Here is a 17967-nt window from a genome sequence, read left to right on the forward strand (position 1 = left end):
TGCTATCACAGGTTTACGTACGTTTAGACTATCGAAAAGACATATCAAATAATTGAGCCTATCATGAAGGGACTTTTAAAGATGTTCCACCGTTGACAAATGGTATTTTTTTCACTATCAAAAACAGGAGCAGACGATTTAGTATTTTTTCTTCAGTTACAAAGTACCTTACTTTACACCATTACCATCATTGAAAAAATGAGCTTTTAATTTTACTTAAAATTTAGAAATAAAGACAATAAATAATTGCATCCCGAAAAAATTACGTGGCACTATATTCTGTATGAAATGAAGTGATATTTGCGCATGCACCAAAAGCAAAATAAATATTTTTATACATGTCTTACTTTTTGTGTTAATGAGACCTATATATACACACGATTAAACACCAATTGTTGTCAAAATGGTGAGTATCATTTTTGCTCTATCGGCGGTGGAGCATCTTAAATGCGTCGCATAACAATTATTACTACAAAAGTAATATAGCGAAATGCACAATGCTTTAAAAAAAATACTTTACTTAAAGCGACTAATACCTCTTCATACTTGTAATCTGCAAATGTATAATAATCTTTTATACGTCATGTGTAACTTACCATATCTATCACCATTATTTTATTACACCCAGTCTCTTTCCGTTCAGATTAAAGACATCTACTGCATCTGAATGATCTCTTAACGTGATCACGATAGTGGGAAATGCGACAGAAAAATATAGCTGGGTTAATAGCAGAATTTGCGGAGATACCGAAGTCACTGAGAAGTATTAAAATGTCCGGATCATAATAATAACTCATAAACCATATAACCCTAACCATGTAAGGCAGAATACACATATAACCCTAACCATGTAAGGCAGAATACACAACACAGCTGTCACACTCATCAGGATCAGTGTTATATAAGGCTTCTGATCTAACTTTCTCTTTTTACATGCCGAAGATTTACGCCGTGCAAATTCCGTACGTTTAGCTTTCGTTTGTGTTGCGGATTGCGATACAGTCGCAACTGCCTTTGAGGGAGATATTGAATATGATTTCTAGAAATAGACGTGGTTAGGACTGTTATGCATTCCATATAGTTCGTATACAATTGATATCAATCGAGAACAGTTGCTGTGCAAGTTCAGGTGGTATTTAAAGATATCGACCTAGTTTAGATTTTACATACTTTCAAAATATGTTATTTATCCAAAAAGTAAAATAAAATGACGCCGTTTATTAAGCCACTCTTTATTGGTCAATGAGACATGAGAGATCGCTGATTATGCTTGACCATAAACAGCTTATTCAGGCGGACAGGCAACGGACGGACGTTAAGACGAACGGACGATGCACAGACGGACGAATGCACAAACGGTGATGGAAGTTGTACAGTCACCTGCCGATTTCGTCGAATTTATACAAATAATGAGGTTAAAGACAGGTTGTCTGGGTTATGATGTTTTCTGAAATGGCAAAGTATAATACAAATGTAGTATGGGACGTGAAAGCCAGAGGAAACATTGACCGAGTTTAGCATGATCCACTGTATCATCTTTGCTTTGTTGCTCTGTATTCGCGGACTCCCCATGTTCACCTTGAGTTGATGTTTTTTATGATTTGCAGGACGTACACCTGTGCGTTGTGCCTGGCTCTTCAGAAAAGAAATAACAAAGGAATTCGCTGTAGTAATTCCTATTACTGAGACCGACAGGAATATTATGTTCGGATACCCAAGTACTTGATAGTTTGATGCAAAGAGATTAATGTCAATACACTCTTGATTCTGTCTATTGTTTTCGTATAAAGCAACGAACACAACACTGTTGTAAGCAATATCGGGACTACACACGACGAAATCACGGCAAACTTCTTCCAACAAAATTTCTGATGGAAGATCGGATGTGCAATTGACGCATACTGTACAAGAGAAATAAGCAGGAGTATCGCTAATGACGTTGCCACCGTACGAACCCAAGAAGCGCTTGAAGAAAACATAATAGGTAATGTTTACTGCCGATCACTTCCCGCCAAACCACAGCAACGCCTAGTAACAGATCAGCTATGTTTATCGGTATTAGATATATCACACATGTAGTCTGGTATGCCCTGCGATGAAAGGTGACGAATAAAAAGTAAAAGTTTAAGACAAGTACACTTTAGCAAATAAGGCATCTTGACGACACGAACAACTCAGCAAAATTGTGTAAGCTACCGGATGTAGCAGGTGGTGTGTAAGTATGCTATTCGACAGATGGTTAATGGAATGGGTGTAATCATATTAAAGAAGATCAGTAAGTCACCAGGTATTCGTGAAGGGACTTAACGATGCGTCCATAGATTTCGAAATGCATGCTAAGACTTACTCATCGTGATAAAAATACCATAGTAGCAATATATAACTAGATAACGATGAGAATATAGACTAAAGGTGTTTATATATATTAAGCTCCTTACAGATAAATGTTACATCTGCACAGTCTATGTTTTGTTTTATGTTGACATATAAGAACCATAACAAACTAAACAAATGCATTTTTTTTAATTTCTGTGTAAAATGATCAATGCTGCAGAATACCTTTTAAAGCTATTTTTTTCAAAGAAGAACATAGTTTCCTATGTATTTTACTATTTTGAGTCCATCTACAAAGATATGCAAACTTTAGGGAAACCATAACGTTAATGTTAGAAGACAATTTATTCTAAAAATTGTCAAACTCTAATTTACCTGTACAACATGAGGAAAGATACGTTACCATTTGGTAGTCCGCACTTTATTCTGCCTATTGTTTATATATATGATCAGTGAGTACTAGAGAGTACTCGAGGGTCAATGCCTAAAGAACTGGGTAGACCTATTCACCCGTGTTCAAGTAAAAAAGGGCAAACTTCTGGATCAATGGCTGTACAATTAATTTGGCACTCGCTACTTCCTGCTTAGGCATAGAATATTATAGAGGATTAGACTATACGGTTTTAATTAACTTATTTTGATTAACATCTTATTAGCATTAGCTGAAGTATGGTGTTAAAGAATAGTACAGACCAATGCAAATTATTGGTAGATGATATCACCGCAGATATATTAGCTGAAGTAATATATGATAGGCTGGTATTAAGCGACACACATATTGATACTGTCCATAACAAAGCCATGAGGCACATAGACAAGATAATCCCCATTGTTATTAGCAGTTAGAGCTCGAGGTTAAAGATCATCAGGCAAAAAGACTATCTGCAAAATGAAGCTTGAAGAATAATACAATAATACAATTAAAAATGAAAAAAATATGTATTTTACACGATGACTTAGAATATTATTATCATTATATACATTACGTTTATGTATATCTATATTCACATGACTTCTGAAAAGAAAATTAGTATTTTTTTAATTTTTATTTTACAATCTTATTTAAATTAGACTTTTAATTCGTATCCATTACGATGCTCTACGATACTCTCCAATACAAGATCTAACAGCTCTCTGTTCGGGGTCAACTCAGCATGACCCCTATGGTTAACGAATCAGCGTGTCTACTACCTACGACATCTTCGGTGTGGTTGTATATAAACGGCAACCAGTACGTCGTCACGAGATGGTCCATACTACGTCAGGGGTCATGCTGAGGTAAACCCGAACGGGGAGTTGTTAGAATTTGTATTGAAGCGCATCGTAGAGTATCGTAGTAGCTCGGAATTACAAGTCCAGTTTTGATTATATTGCTGGTGTTATGAATGCGATTGTATCCTATCACTTAAAGTAGAAAATAATCCAAACGTTTGTTACATACTAATATCGAATATCTCCACGCGAGTAATTTGTGTAATTTAAACAGTGTCGCTTACAACAAGTGTGTCTATCATGAAAATAGAAACATAGTGAAATGATTAGTTAAATATACAAATCACGCCATTCTTTCGAATATATTCAAATTTACACTCTGTAAAAAAAGGGGAAGATTAACCGGCTGTGATGATCCGTTGATGGTTTCTTATAATAATTGTTTATTAAAGCAAACAAATAAAAGAAACTACATACCACTGAGACTGACTACAAACGAAATTTTGCTGCTAAAACGAAAACATATTTGTAAAAAAAGACATTTTAGGGAGAAAGAAAACAAGATGGAACTTTAATTTATTTTATCAGGTACTGATATTTGTCAGGACAAATCGTGAAGAACCAAACAAAAATGTCGTCATCAAATATGAGGTTTCAATACAGATGAAATTGATATGGAAAGTCTTACTGTAATTGGAAATAATTTTCAATTCAAGTTGTCACTCTTTAATTAAAAAGAGGAAACCTGTGGTATTTATTTGTCACAGATAATGCTTTCTCTTTTTCATCGCATAATTATATTTGCCCTTTAAGTATTTGCATTTTGGCATGTCACACGAGCAAAATTATATTAAGCCCAATGTTCTGGCGAAACCGGTAGACAGAAATAAAATCACATTATTATCCTTAGCTTTTTTGCGATTGAATCTTTATCTTTAAAAACAAAATATAGTCCAACAGTTTTGATGGATACCAAATCGCTATTTCTACGTAGAAAAACAAATAATAATAAAAAATCCTTGACCTACATACCATGCACCAAGTAATTAAGCAATAATTCCATTTCTTCGTGAATTAAGCTTGTTAAATTGATTAATTTGTTTTATTTGGAAATAATAGCATCCTCAACGTTTTCTGAAAATTTTGGACAGGATCGAAACGAATCGGGCAAGATCGGAGTACATTTAATTTTTAAATGTACACGGACGAATATCACGATACAGAAGTTACAATAGAATCACTTATGAAAGGTTAGCTTGTTTATATCATAATAATTATAATTATGATAATAGATCTTCAATTAATAGATGCTCTTAAAGTTATGTCATATTTTTGTCATACTATCACCCGCTTAATTTTGTATGGTACATATGTATAACGAAATTATGACAGATTTTAACGGTTCCAACTATTCCAACTAATGAACTTCTACTATTTAGTCTATTGTGTCTTGTGGGTAAGTATCGATTATGAAGCCATTAATTCACGAGTGAAAATTATGTCTTTTTAACAGAAAAAAACCCATGAGACATCACTCAGAGAATGATGACGTAAATATTAGTAATTAACAAGAGCAGATAACTCGGTAATATACAAATACCGAATACTTCACTGCGTGGTGAGAATAACTCACACATTTAATTTTCAAAGTCTTCGGTTCTTAGTTCTCGTCCCTCTTGGTACACTGTCTCCAGTACCTCTGCAAAGATTGTTTGTTCGACATCTCTCAGGGCTTTACATAGAATGGTTATCTTCGTTCTTGGGGAGGACCTCTCTATTTCCTGACTCCAGAAATTCAATAACGCCAATTTTGATGTGAAGTTATCGTTATACTTCTCGCGGAAAGTTGTGATTTTGTTCAAACGAAGACCAAGCACTAGCATAAGTTCTGTCGTCTTTAGCACCGTCATTTCCCTTGCTAGAACACTCATGCTTCTGTCCGTGAATATCTCTAAAGAACATTTGAAATAGAAATATATTTGAGTTAAATATTTCATTAACCACATACAAATATACACATGTAATTAATCTTTCTAAACAATCAAAAACAAAAAGGTAGTCTGACCACCAGATTCTATAGAATTGATTCTAATGCTCTTTCATATGCGGGTATTATAGTTGTATTGCTTGTAATTATCACCTTCACAAACTCTCAAAAACATACAATGTGTGAATATGGATGATTATATATGATGATTCAGATCCATGGAAGCACCAATATAATATTGACATAGCGGTGCTGCACGAAATATCACACATTTTGAAAGAACCGCCACAGTCAACGACATGTTTTAATCTTTCGGGTACTGTTGGAAAACCGAGTTGTATCACGTGGTCAATATCGCCACTACCTTTACAAATCGGAATAGATCGGGACAGTTCGGATACTTCCGAGCTATTACACGTTAAAAATCAAAATTTTGATTTAATTGTTTAATAACTGTGCGAATATGAACTTTATAAATGTTGGTAAATATCGAAAGTTTGAAGACAGAGAAGACAGAGAAGATAGAGAAAATTATGTAGAACACTTTAAATACTTATTCTATACCAAAACTACAGCAGGTCCTAGACCATCCAACTTTAAGAATAAGGACAATCTACCTGAGGGTAACACAATGAAGTAATTTGTGATTATGTGGGTACATCCTTATCCTTAATAACGGTATATGTAATGATATTTTCTCTCTCGTTCCTTGCCGTTATCATTACAATTTTCACTAAAAGATACCAGGCCATTTAAAAAACAAATGCTGTAAGACGTTCTAAAGCTAAGAAGCTACTGTATGCATCAACAGCGTGCGGTATTTTAACACAAATCCACATGATTTATAAATATAACGTACAAATTGTTGGCGAAAACATTATCAGCAGTCCTCAGATGATATGCATGTATTGTATACGATATATTGGTACAATACCCGTGTCTACCAGAGAAACTAAATTCTCAGTTGAGTTTTATTACATTAAATCTCCTCTTCGTTTGAACTGCCTGAGGACAAACACTACCATGAAATAAAATAATCACGGTTTTGATATTCTAGAAACTTACTAAAAGCCGAACAAAACACTTAATGCGCAGTCACAATATGTAGTTGGACGCATAAATGGACGATTTATAAAATAGCTTATGATATATCAAATTTATATTCTAAATGAAGTTTTTCGAAAGTCTTGAAGGATCATTCTCGAAAAGCCAAAACAAAAAATCATTTTTTTCCAAATAGATACAACTCTGTATGCGTCCATTATTAAGTATATTATAAATCCTACCTTTATTTTGTATTACAGGAACCGGCATTTGATCAGGTGTAAGTTTGAAGTAGGCTGTATGAACGACGTAATCGCCGATATGATACTGAACAGTCGTCATGTCGCTCCTAGCCTTTTGGTTTTTTACAATCGGGAAGTGGTTGTAGATTTCAGAGGCGCTTTGGTCATAATACACGACGAGGGAATCTATCGGAACTGTTACATCAGTTGAAATCAGGCTACTCTCCGGCAATATAATTTTCGTTTTGCTTCTGTTTCCCATTGGTACAGACGGAGAAACTGTATCCAACAACTCAAAATGATTTTCGCGTTCGCGAAGTTCCTTATTTCTCTTTTCCCACTTCCTCTCCGGAACAACGTCGACCCAAAGATGTTTTTCTGGTCCTCCTCCAGAGAGAAATGTTAATATTCTACATTGGTCTTTGCCTAAACCAAAAGTAGTCATCAACGACTTGCTGTTCGTCGAATGATTCTCTGTTGGTGGCGCAATGAAAATTCCTACGCTGCAAAAAAGTATGCAGGCATACAGATTTTGGATATAAAAAATGAAGTTCATTGTATTTGTATGTTTTATACAACATTTATTAATTCTGACCTGATGGTTGTTCGAGACTTAGGTAATTGTGAAAAAAATACTCAATTCACATATAGCGGACTACTGACCACCGATACCTTAATTGACCGAAGACAAGTAACTGAATTCATTGCCAGTATCTTAAATATAAATGTGTTTGCAAAATTTAAGTCCTATAAAGAATATTTACCGATTCAATGTATCCATCTGCACTTCATACACATTGTTTCCTGTCACGTCTTCCGTTGGGACTTGTTTTATTTTAACCCCTAATTTCACCCTTACATTGCCGTCGTCGTCACATTCAAACAAGTGCGTAGTTGTAGAGCCATCTATGTTGATCACTGGATCTACCTCTAGTCGAACTGTGATCTTTCTTCCGAAGGACTTCGTGTGAGGGACATGCACAATATTAGACACGCCTGTGATCGAGCTTAGGGAACCCATCTGCTTTTTTAGCCTCTTTCGTTTGTATTCATCTTCAAGAGATATTGTCTACAATGTATAAGGACAGGTGGCGTAAGTCATGGCAGTAGGGAGTCATCAGTGTTCGCTTTCGTGTTTTATATACAGCTAGAGATAAATAGTTTTTTTCTTAAAAAGCCGAAAAAAAGCCCAATGCATTTAATTTATTAATGATCGGCTGTTCATACTGCAAACCTTGTAAACTTGAAAATATCTTCCTTGAATATCTAAGCTTGAATATTGGTGTGTCGACGAGACGATGAAAAATATAAAAAAAATAATGAGTACACCTTTACAACTTAATAATAACTTTGACGTCGATGCATTAAATCCTTCCTTTATATTTGATTTTTTGATAGTGGCGTTGACATTTGATAATGAAGTTCTGTAAAAAGTGTTCTTAAAACTTACAGTTATGCTGAGTTTTTCATTGTCACCCACAGCCCCTTTTGGGAAAATGACCCGCTGGTTTCTGCAATATTCATTTGCATACTCATATCCCTGGGGTGGTATGGTGATTTCCTCCGATATGTACCGCATTGTGAAGAATATTGTTTCTGTGGTAACAATTTCGCACATATTTACTTCCACTGTAGCTTGTCCAACCTGTAAAACGAGAAATACATCGATGCATCATACACACATGTTAAGATTCATTGATGAAATTCAAATTAGTTCACTATGGGGTCCCAAGTCGATAGTATTCGATTTGCTAAACAGACGAACATGATTAAGACTCCTGCACAAGTAAACAACATAAATACACTAAGGACAGATAACAAAAGTTACGTGCTCTTGACGATAATGCACTTTAAACTAACTTTCTTTCTAGTGCGATTTACTTTCGACAATTGCGCTTTCAAAATAAACAGTAAGAAACAGTAATTCACAAATTTACATTGAAATGCAAATCAGTATATTATTTCTGCGAAAGCTGTACACTACAAACGTATTTTGATGCAAAAATCTTAAAAGGACTATATAGGGTTTGGGCGTTTTTTGGTTCGCAAATCTGTCACATTTTTAACGTTTTATTTAGAAATTAGCTTGTTGGATTTTACTTAGTATGTTCCATCGTGCAATTTCAGTTGCAATTGTTACTATTCGAAATATGCAAAGTATATGACAATGTGGAAATTTTAACAATGATGACCATCTGTCGCTATCTTTTTTATTTAGAAAACATGGAGCGCATCCTGAACACACTTTTAGTATTTTTTATAAATGTATTGGAAATGCATACAACCTATTCTCACTAAATATCAATTTTGTTCAATTATGCACTCTATAGTTTTATAGACAAAAACTTTACGAAAGTACACATTTTCATAATTTTTTCGTTATTTGGATGGTTACTATGGCAACTACTGCTTATTATAGTTGCAACAGAGATATACTAAATATTTAAAATACAACAAATTAATCATTAAATAACAGTTTTGAAAATTTTATGGATATTGGGGCCAAAAAGGGCCGATACCATACATAGTTTTATTTAAAACAGTAGATTTACTCTATATTTAATTTGTTTATAAAACGTATCACACTAAATAACTGTTTTTATGATATTTATATCCTTCCTTTTGTTTAGTAAGAGTAACTATGAAGTATTACCTCTGTCACTGAATTCATTGTATAGCCGATAGTGCCCTAACATGACCGCTATATTGCGTTCCACAAGTGATGCCTACTGTAAATTGAATAATTTTGAATAAGAAGTTTGAACCTGCCGCAAAAATAAATCACTGGGGAAATATGTTACGCATAGGTACAACAGAACCATTGGAGTCTGATCCGCAAAACAAACTCACAATTATATAGTCGTTAGGAAACAAAAATATTTCGACGATAAGAAATAAATTGCTTGCGGTAGCGCATGCCCACAATAATGAAACAATACCTTTTGTTCTATTTCTGTTTTGATCCATTCATTTCCATTGTACTGATGAAGCGTGTAGATAACGAGATTTTTCACTATTTGAACTTTCATGGATAATTTGATAAAGTCTTTAGTTTGTCCATTCTCTGATGCACTGTCGATTGTTGGATAGATATATGTTACTTCATCCAGCTGTTTGGAGTTGTATTTAAACTGAACAATATCACTTGGTGTGGTGTCAGTTTGCGTTGTTTGCCTAGATTTCTCTTCTGTGGAACTGTCCTTAACTTCTCGAACCTCAATGTTAAATGTTGTTGAAACAACTTCTTCCCCCTGGTCAATTGTGATTTTTGGAAAACCTTCATTCCGTTCTTCGTTTGTCCAAGGCTTTATGATCACAAACGCCTTCCTGTTAAGCAAAATAGATAATTAAATTATCGTTTCGTATTTTGGGTTATCATGTGGATATTGTTTCGAATCAGGGCCGCATAGGCTGAGTGGTTAACATGTCTAGTCCCAACACTTCATTTGGGTGGGGAGTTCGAATCGCTGGAACAGTTGCCAGGTACTGACCGATGGTCAGTGCTTTCCCCATGTTTTCTGGCTTTTGAAATGACCAATGCTGTTAATAGGACATTAAACTTATAAAACGAAACTAAATCCAAGCTTCCGAATAGCAATGAGTGAATATTATGTGAAGAAAAACCGTAAAGTGGATGCAGTAGCTTCATGTAATGTTTTGGAATAGGATATAAAAGACAACGCTTGTTTATATTCAATATAAATGATATATTTTCATCATATAATACAGTCGTGAAAGTCGTGGATAACCAATCATCACTAATATATATTGCATTAAAACAATAAATTAAAAGGCGTTTTTGAGGTTATTTTTACATTAATGTTCAAATGTTGAATGTATACGGATTAAAATACACAGTGTATCTGGCCACATTTATCTAATTACGATGACCTTTTTAATTAGTTATTAGCAATAAGACAGATGGCTGTATATGCATCAGTAGATTAGTTTGGCATGGTAGAGTATTATATACCTAATTATCCTTAACATTTCAATACAGGTATGATGGTTTCACATTACCACCACCTCGGCTGTTAGATATTGTCTATACAAATTCTACCAGGACAGTGGTGTCGTGCCATGTCTGATAGTAATCATATCGTTTATGTATATTAAAACAAAATCGCCTTTGGAAATCAATTCGTTGGAGCACAGTTAGTACATTGCCAATGGATAATAATATAGATTAGTAAGCGACATGAATCATCATTAATGGAGTTTGGTCGCGGATATTTTATATACTTTGGGCCGTTTTGTGGTCATTCACAAATAATAAAAATGGTTTTCATGAACATAGCTTAGAGTCTGCTGCATATTGTATGCTGTTAAGATTAACATTTCCCTGAGTTTATAATAGTTCAGTTTTAACACAGAATTAATTAAATATTATAGTAAAATAGATATTGTAAATTTCATATAAAGTCACAAATAGAAAACTAAAGAAGTAGGTCACATTGACTTAGTTAAGCATTTGATCTATTTGAGAATTTAGAACTTAAGCAGCTGAAACCTTTTTAGATCTTACAATGATTAGACAGATTGAGGTTGGTATTTAGTACTGCATGTCGAATTTGACATTACCTGGTTAAGATGATTACATCCTAGGTCAACATGGGCTGTGTGACAAGCATAAAATTAGGTCATATTATTTGATATATAATATCGTCTGTCAACCTGGCATCTTCTGGATTTTCCATGTTTAAATGATGATTTAGTTTGTTTTATGAGATAATCTCAAGTAACATTACATGATGTAATGGTTTGTTTTATTTGTTTTTTTTTTACAAAATTAATGTAATATTTTAAATTCTAGCTAAGTGTGCAATCTACATCCTATCCCAAAACATAACTTGTTAAAGGCCCACTACCTTTCCGAAACGGCTTAAATTCTTTGGAATGGGAATGTAAAACAAGATCGATAATTTTGTAGAGTCGCAAAAATTATTAACTTTCCGTTAATACTACATTTATTATCACCTTCTGAACGATTTGATTAAAATAAATAACATGTTTATTTTCATATCGCGGGTCGTATTATGTTTCCCGCCGTCGTCCTAAATACCGGGCGGTAGTTGACTATCACTGCGCCAGACGGCAGAACAGCGAATTGACTCTCCACTGTTTTCATATATTACGTAGGAAATCTTGCATATGTTTGCTGTCGTAACCTTATTTTAGGTCATCGGTATGCATTTTCTGATGATATTAATGTTTTTTTAAGAAACCTTTATATTTTGCTCCGGAAAGGTAATGGGCGTTTAAGGCTACCATGTACATGTAACATTATCTCCGCCCCATAGTGGTTTGGTTTCCATTTCAAAATTTCAAAATTGATTTTTTTAGATAAAACGATGTCAGTATTATAGCCATATTATGAATGACCATTTTTTATATTTAGCTGTTTTGCACTCGTACCTTAGTTTGGACGAATTGAAAAGATAAAAAAAACACTCTCTCTTAGACTAAATTGTGACACTGAAATATGCAGATGATTAAATCAGACGTTATCAAGTTAGTAAAGCACTTTCGTTAGTTAAGGAACACATTAAGAATCAATAAAATATAATCATTTATTTGTATAATTAACTTTCAAAAAACTAATAAATTCTAATCAGTTTTATATACATACCTTTGAGAGCTCTTGTCATTTTCCTTACCTTCGCCATTTAGCTTGTCGGGTTTTGATCTGAAATGAGTAAATGGTTTGTTAGAAACAACTGAGGTAGCACCACTATACACGTTCGGTTTCAATTGTTTCATTGATTATATAGGGCAAATGAATCGAAATCATACGATAGAACATCATCCTTTTATCAAGAAATCAAGTTTACCTTTTATAGTGAGAAATAACGATTAAAAATGGAAACTTCTGAATCAGTTTTGATGTAGGCAGTTATATAAAACCAAATAATTTTTTATAAATATTTTAAAGCAGAACTTTAACCGTTTTAACAATGTGTACAATATATATTGTGTTCTAGCTTACCGTATTGCATTATTCAAGATATATCTTCATTAGAAACATTTTGCCTATATATAATGTTTAATAAATCACGTCAATAAAAGTGTTAAATATTGCATAAAAGAAATTAAGGGATGAGCAAATGATTAAAATAACGTGTATAAATAGCTATATATCAGTTCAAGATATCTTAACACATTTATTAAAACGCAACTTTAACACATTCAGTTACTTACGGTTTGTTGCCCATAGCTTCAAATATCCTAAATCATGTCTGAAATAGATATTCATACCAAAATTGCAGTCCATATTTATATGTGTGTGTGTAAAAATATCGGGAGTATGAAAATTAAAAACATAGATAGCTCACTTCTCAGTTTTTGTATCGTAATTAAAAAATATAACCCTACTTACCTTGACGTGTTTTACCGTAAGGAACTATCTGCCATTTACAATTTCAGCATATAAGCAGATATTCACCGTTATTGATTTGTTTTAAGTGACAAAGAGGCTCAATTGGATTGGTTTAATGACTGATTAAAATAACAAAACTGACAAAAACAAAACCTTAACCAGTTAAATGTAGACTGATCCGTAATTAAATACACGCTATTGTTATATCTACAACAAAGACATTTGATTGACGTAAGTCACGATTGGCATCCCGGAAGTTATAAACTATTGAAGGAGTTACACTATGGTGTAAGCTATCATATCAAACGACTATGGAGTTTACGATTTGAATGAAGAGGGACGTAATCACAGAAGACTGATTAAAACATTCAAGCAAAGATTAATGCATTTATATTTTTATTCACATTAATAAGGGCGCGTAGCCCTTAAGGGCACGAAGTGCGAAGCACTTCTCAGGTAACACATACATGAAAATATAAGAAAAAACACAATTTTCCAAATTCAATCCTAAACATTGACAGCTTCAGTTTGCGGCCGCCATTATTTACCCACTGTAAAAAATCCCATCAGCGTGATTGCAATGCTTTGAAGTCAGCTCATGATAGAATTGAGCGGTTCAAACGCTTTTGTGATCAGACGAACGTAATCTTCGTCCGACAGAAACTCTGTACTATCGCTCTTTACTTGCAAGCGTTCAAGTGATTTGGAGGAACCACATAGATTTTCGCCTCACTAAAGACACTTAGTCCCCAACATAAAAATAAATTTGACGTTTCGACCTAATACAAAAATTGTAAATAGTAACTTAGGGTGTGCTAATTTTAAAGCCCCATTATGTTTTGGTGTGAAAAAAATATCGTCATAAAGTACCAAACTTTGCTGAATAGTAGAGCATATATCCTATTGAAAATATCCGCTAATAAAAAATGCCCAACATATCCATGTTTTTCAAAAACAATAGAAAACCCCTCTTCGGAGAGGGGAAAATCCGTAGTTCCGCCCCAGAGCCAAAACAATCTAGTACGCATGCGTAGGCACATAAAAAGTGGGATTTCCCTAACAAACTTCAACATCATGCATGGCGAACGCAACTCGCCAAACTTATACGTGTCAGCGAACACACATGCGTCTGTTGGAACGTGGTGAAGAGGGAGACCAATTCTTCAAACAACGACAATTTAGCGGTCAAGTTGCTCGATTGCGATCGCCTGCACGTTACGAACCCACGCATTCCACGCGTGGACCTAAAATTCATGTTGTACATGTAACTTATGTATTTACATGTAGTTTCTATATAAAACTATTTAAAAAGTGTTTGTTCTTGAATGGAAAGCAACTAATTAACAAAATTATAATTACTATTTTATTTGCTGATCTTATGTATTTTGTATTAACGATTTATAGATGCCTATATGGCCTAATCTGGCTTTATTGAAATGTACATCGAAACCGAACACACGTTTGTGTTACCTGATGAGGCCTCCCATGGGGTGGCTCGACAAAACTCGTAAACAAATGAAAGTAAACACAAACACGCCATGTCGTTACCTGCTATATAGATCTTACACTTTGGTTCTTTGTCTAACAATACAGCGATGTATACATCTGGTAAGCCCACATGTTCTACCCCATCGAAGACCGAACATAAACTTAGACCAGTGTATCGGCATTATCAGATATATCCATGACAAGTGATCATGATCATGAATTACTAACTGAGTACAATCCACATTGTAGCATAAAATTATTAGTATGAACTTTAAAATTACTACATGCAGAAACATAATTATGTTTATGTTACATGTAAAGATACATGTATATGAACCACAGGTGTTTGGCTCTATTTTTTCTACACACACACACATATATATTTTTTCTACACAAACACATATATATATATATGTGTGTGTGATACTGTGTCAGTATATAAAGAGAGAAAAATGTCTATAGAGCCAAACACCTGTGAATGAACCACATGTAGGCCTATGTGATTCATATCATCTCATAATTCACTGCATGCACGGGACAGGAAAAGGAATGCATGTACAAAATGTAGAATAATTTGGTTTGATTGAATAGTACTAAGAAATGAAGTATAAAAACAGTCAGTTAATGATTTCTATACAGTTCATCAAGTGAACTAAAATCTGGTGGAAAAGTATACCAGAAAAGCTAAAGAAACCCTGGATCAGTCCTTCATTAAAAGAAGAGAACATGGGAAAAATATCCGTTTTAATAAGACTGGTAAAGTCCTAGCAGGTATCACGAACCTATTTTTCTTACATATTTTATTTAGCGCATAAACGTTTAGACTTGCTCCATAAATCGAACTTTTTCTATGAAAACAAATAGGCTGAATGCTAATAAACATTCACGTTCGGCGTAAAATGGAATGCACACTCGTGAAATTAGAGAAATTTCAGTTTCAATTCCCTTTTCCTTTTTACTACGTACATGTATACCGTACTAAGAATTACGTACTGGCGGAAATTGATAGTCCGCCAGGTAGCATCATGGGTCAAAATAATATATGTTGTGTCTTTTTAATGATGAAATAGTCTGACAATATTTATATCCCCTTAGTTCACTCTAATACTGACGTTTGTACGAATGTAAATGCGAGTCTTTGATTACTTTAATTCGTTCCGTGGTCATAAAATTGTAGGCATACATGTATATTTAAAAATGTCCATACGATAATTAAGACTCATGCACCTGGTAATCAATACTTGATGTATATACACACGTACTCTGATGAAATGTATGATGATCCTTTTCTAACCACACGAAACGTAATCGAGAAACATTTAATCAGTTAATTATACAGAAATGAAATCTCACAGGTATCGGTATATAGCCCCCCGGTTGGAATATATACCAGAAAATTTTTACATGTATAATTGAAAAAAAACCATAAAGGAGGTAATAGCAACGGTATATATGTCAATTAAGTTCTGGGTCCTAACAAACACATATATGTTGGGTACATGAATACTGAGAATAGATATGTATAGATGTAATATACGATATGTATACTATCGTATATATGTGCAGTAACCGTGTTGATAACGAGCAAAGTAATATATATGATACAGACATGTCTCAACATACAGATTGACGTATCTCGACTAGCACCGATTCCAGTAATCTTTCATCTACATGTACTATCACATATTTCATAGACATAAGAATATCGTTATAAGATACCCAAAGAAGAAATAGAAAACAGTTATACATGTATATAGTAAGCTATAAGACCACCTCTTTACGTATGTTCTAAGTATTTAGATATACTGTGCTCTCCTTACTCTCAAATTATGAATAGATTAGTAGTATAATGATATTTACTTATCAATATATAGTTTGGGATAAATACTGTATTTATCTCAAATTATTACACGAGAGGAAAGTTAAAATCAACCGATCATTACCAAAATTGACACGGCCACGTGTTTATATTGGTACGATAAAATACCCCATATGGTGCCCCATGTACGCATTTCACTATTTACATCCACTATTTTTCGATTAATACGTATTCTGTATTAAGCTTTATATAAAATATATGTAACCTTTGACAGGACACATTTATAATTTGTGAAATGTATCATATACTAAAACAATTATAGAACATTGTATTGCTCACCGTTTGCTCAAAACTGCCCTCTCTCTCGGCCATGCGTGTTTTTGTTTACTATCCGGGTACCGAACATACGTATACACGAGGTATTTTTAACTATGCAAATCAACCCGTTCTATTTTAAGAATTCTTTACTAATTGATAATTGCGTAATTATCTTCATTGGAAAGAAACCAAATGAAGAACCTTTCATAAGGGATGTTAATGTATATTTTAGCAAAGTTTGGTGAAAGCATAATGGGACTTTAATGAATATATTTGCTTTTTAAAATTATAAGATAAATCATTTAATAAAATTTGAATCAAACGAAATGTTGAATGTTAAATGTTCAAAAAGCATGAGGCGAAACGTCTGGTGCGAATTCAGAAAATAAAATACGGTGTGTTAAATTAAATGAATACATTTGTATTATTTGAATAACGAAATGCATTGATTAATAAAATTCGAATCAAACTTAATCATGAATGTAGAATACTAATTGGCTATTTGGCGAAACGTCTGGGACATGTCGACTCAAAGGCCAATTTTGTGTCGAAACGTGTTACATTCATGTCGTCTGCTACACCAGTCTTATGCTGTACACTATTCAGCTTGTAATCAAGATTTTGAGTAGACTTGTAATGTTTTCTAAACATATTTTTGTGATTAAAGAGTCAAGTTTATTTCCAAAACGTTCATCATTGCCCACTGGAAACTTTATCAACCATCATCTGATTACTTTTCTCATTTTTTGAAAATATATATTTGGTTCATTCTAGTACATTTCATCGTTACCCATCATATCTTACATATTTTTTCCGATCTTAGTGTACCATTGGTCAAAAGTCCTGCGAGGGAGCGCTGAATACAAACAAATCAAATGTATCCACCCCGCAGGGAGGGCGTTAGAAATGTACATGCTGCCCCCATTGCATGATCGTTAAAGTCGACTAAATTTAGAATCTTATCTCTTCTTTCTTCTTAAGTTACTTTTTTCCTTTCTAACGTCTCCCTTGACACCACCTCACTTTTGGCCTTTGGTTGAGCGCTCGCCGCACCGAGGAAGGCTCTGGGTTCTGTCCCCTGGCCAAAACACACCAAAGTCTATAAAAGTGGTAGTATTTGCTCCTGCTTAGCGCTTAGCATAACGGG

General features: G+C 34.0%; 1 protein-coding gene across 2 annotated transcripts; it reads right to left on the bottom strand.

Annotated features, from left to right (window-relative positions):
- Window positions 1–836: 836 nt before the first annotated feature.
- On the bottom strand, window positions 837–17080 carry LOC138328211 (uncharacterized). 2 transcript variants are annotated; one of them, XM_069274908.1, is made up of 8 exons: window positions 16842–17080; window positions 13018–13055; window positions 12449–12505; window positions 9759–10146; window positions 8270–8464; window positions 7584–7888; window positions 6820–7322; window positions 837–5497 (listed from the first exon to the last, which is right to left on the bottom strand). In XM_069274908.1, exons 2-8 carry the CDS (start codon window positions 13029–13031, stop codon window positions 5184–5186), a joined length of 1776 nt encoding a protein of 591 aa, XP_069131009.1. In that variant the 5' UTR covers window positions 13032–13055; window positions 16842–17080; the 3' UTR covers window positions 837–5183. The 2 variants fall into 2 exon arrangements, with proteins under 2 accessions (XP_069131009.1, XP_069131008.1); XM_069274907.1 differs by lacking the exon at window positions 16842–17080 and adding an exon at window positions 13196–13330.
- Between the last annotated feature and the right edge of the window lie 887 nt (window positions 17081–17967).

Source organism: Argopecten irradians, chromosome 7 (genome assembly GCF_041381155.1).
Source record: "Argopecten irradians isolate NY chromosome 7, Ai_NY, whole genome shotgun sequence".
In the NCBI taxonomy this organism is placed as follows: domain Eukaryota; kingdom Metazoa; phylum Mollusca; class Bivalvia; order Pectinida; family Pectinidae; genus Argopecten; species Argopecten irradians.